Source organism: Dufourea novaeangliae, unplaced genomic scaffold (assembly GCF_001272555.1).
Source record: "Dufourea novaeangliae isolate 0120121106 unplaced genomic scaffold, ASM127255v1 scaffold51, whole genome shotgun sequence".
Taxonomy (NCBI): Eukaryota; Metazoa; Arthropoda; class Insecta; order Hymenoptera; family Halictidae; genus Dufourea; species Dufourea novaeangliae.
In genome coordinates, this window is record NW_015373921.1 from 103,668 (window position 1) to 106,538 (window position 2,871).

General features: G+C 36.6%; 1 protein-coding gene across 1 annotated transcript; it reads right to left on the reverse strand.

Moving 5' to 3' along the window:
• LOC107194487 (GTP-binding protein Rit2) lies at positions 1 to 1,657 on the reverse strand. The gene is made up of 5 exons (XM_015584127.1): positions 1,477 to 1,657; positions 780 to 836; positions 586 to 659; positions 319 to 510; positions 1 to 257 (listed from the first exon to the last, which is right to left on the reverse strand). The coding sequence occupies exons 1-5, from the start codon at positions 1,616 to 1,618 to the stop codon at positions 15 to 17; spliced, it is 708 nt and encodes a 235-aa protein (XP_015439613.1). The 5' UTR covers positions 1,619 to 1,657; the 3' UTR covers positions 1 to 14.
• Between the last annotated feature and the right edge of the window lie 1,214 nt (positions 1,658 to 2,871).

Below are 2,871 nucleotides of genomic sequence, written 5' to 3' on the forward strand. Positions count from 1 at the left end.
TAGAACGATCACATTCAAGGGGAATTGTGATGATTGTTGCTGTGTCTTTGTTTTCTCCTGAAAATGAAGGCAAAAATTGATCGCAACCGCCACCAGCGACTGTGTTTACGTATTGAATTGCGTGACCTTTCTTTAGCACGAATTTGCCTGACTAACGAATAAAACGCATCATCTATGAATTGTCTAAGAGCCGCGGATGTTTCATAAAAAGGGCAATCAAGTTGTTCAGCAAGAGCTTTACCTTCTTCTGTGGTTACCTATAATACAATTATTAGATACAGAAAATCAATAAAACCTAATTGTAAGCAGACAATCTACCTTTCTTTTATGTTGCAAATCGTATTTATTGCCAATCAATACCAATGGAATATCTTCATTAGCCCTTACGCGTGATATCAGTTTTCGATATTCCAAAGCTTCCTGGAAGCTATGCCTATCTGTTACAGAATAACATATCATAAAACCCTCTCCACATCTCATATATTGATCTCGCATTGCTGTAAATTCCACCTGCATACAAAAAATGCAATAGTAATGTATACAGTTTCTCCTAGAATGAACATCATCATAAGAACAAATCCTGACCTGTCCTGCAGTATCCAATATATCTAAGAGTGCAGCCTCTCCATCTATAACTGCTTGTTGTTGATATGAATCCTCTGTTAATAACAAAAAGGATTAAATAACACATTATCCCAAAATCTAAATCATTCCAAGAAAAAACTATTACTTGTGTTCATAAAAGTTTTAACTACATTTTATATGCATCAGATTCTTACCTATAGTTGGATCATGGTAGTCAATGAAACTATGACTGACAAACTGAAGAGTGACAGCTGAAAAACCATTTCTGTAATACATATATATCAAGCAGTTTCCATGAATAACAATGGAGAACAATGTATTGTCACATAAGCACTAATTTATATAACATTTTATATAAATTCTCATGATGAATTCAAATGTGCAATTAGAATTTTCCTATTGCCCGTACTCATTTCCTGATTCATTCCTCGTTTGAAAATTGTATTAAAATTGTATTTAATTGAAAAATTCTAATCTAAATAAAAGAAGATCTACGAAAAAATATCTAAAATGCATGAAATTTCATCCCACAAATATTTTTGAATAATGAGCAATAAGCACAGTGATTATATTGCTCGACTATTGTTGGATCTTCAAGAATGTCATGTCAGAAGCCAAATACCAAAGAAAATAGATAACCAGTTGTTTTTAAATAATTATAGATATACTTTTCTGTGGTAAATGCAAGTATATAATATTTCAAATTTTGAAATCTATGTTATTCCAAACCATGACTGATGGAAACAAAAACATTAAAGACACACTTGAATTTAGTACAAGGAATACTATTTATATGTATATGAGATACCTATAATACTTCGTATGACCAAAAATTGATTTCTTTTGTTAGCCAGTGTAATGTATACTAATAAATACAAAAATCAGCTGTACCTGATTTACCAACACCGCCGTCACCCAAAACGACTATCTTATAAACCCTAAGTCCACCCCTGGTAGTAGGCTGTGGGGCTACCGGTACGTCGTTCTTGCCGTTCAAGGCCACACTTTTATCCTGCAGGATGTCAGCTGACATCGTCAGAAAATTCCTGGCTACCGGTAACCCAATGCTCGCCACGGTTACGGCTCACGTCGCACTTTTACGAACTGACCAGAACTGACTGACATACTTGGTCATGTATCGGAACACACGCGTAGACACACCCGTATCGACTGTTAGATCGTGACAGATACGGTACATGTTTGATCGGAACTGCGGGCCGCCGTTTTTCCCGGTGGCCCGAAACCGCACTTGGGCGACGATTAAATGTCTACGATTTCGCACGTTTTACAGTTAGACATAGCATGGCTGATGAGCACAGGCTGACGACCGGGATTGACAGAATGTGACAGTTGCGGAGATTAAGCACGCGCGGAATCGTGCCTCCAGGGGCGTATCTGTCGGCTCTATTGTCGGGATAAATAGACTTTTTTACGCGTTCATCATGTTCCTTGTATCCAGTTGGGTATCAATAGCTCACAACAAACTTTCTGTTTTGGCTATATACATCATTTTCACTATCAACACCATACATCATAAACGTCGATTAATTGTACTTATTCGACAAAAGCATTCACCTTGTAAGGAAGTTCCCCACGTAACTAAAGCATATCTCTTCTCTATAATTGCAATTGGAAAAAAATGTTAGAGGGAAAAGTTGAATGGTTCAAAGAGCACATGTTCGCGTGACAAAATCTTATCCGTAACGTAAGGTGTATGTGCAATATGCGATTCCACAGTTTTTTATGATAGATATATATTTTTTTATATGTACGCTGATTCCTTTCGTTGTCCTGCGTAAAAAAGTATTAAGGTGAAATAGTCGAAAAATGAATATTTTGTGAGATATTTTAAATAAGTGTCTGCTATAGAAACGATGCATAAAATTTGACTATCTTCTTTAAAAAAATATATGTCTATGTATAATTACATCTTGTCTTGCTTTTTTATAACAAACGACAAACAACAAATAATATAAGTCATAGTACAGGTTCAGGTAATACAAATAATACACGTTATAGATTCGAATTTCTATTCGCGTAAGGAACAATCGCAAAAAAGTAAGCGGTTGGCATCTGGCGTAATTTGCGTACAGCTACAGACAAGTTATATACCTATATACTGCTATATGATACACTTATATATATAGGTTCAGGCGAGTGGAGCGCAGTGATGCCAGGACGTGGGATTTTCTCCCACGTGGGAGCCTTCGTGCGCATGCGCAAGCTGACGTCACAGCTCGACGGCGGTTGTTTCCATGGACGTATCTATGTGCAACAGTAGGTACG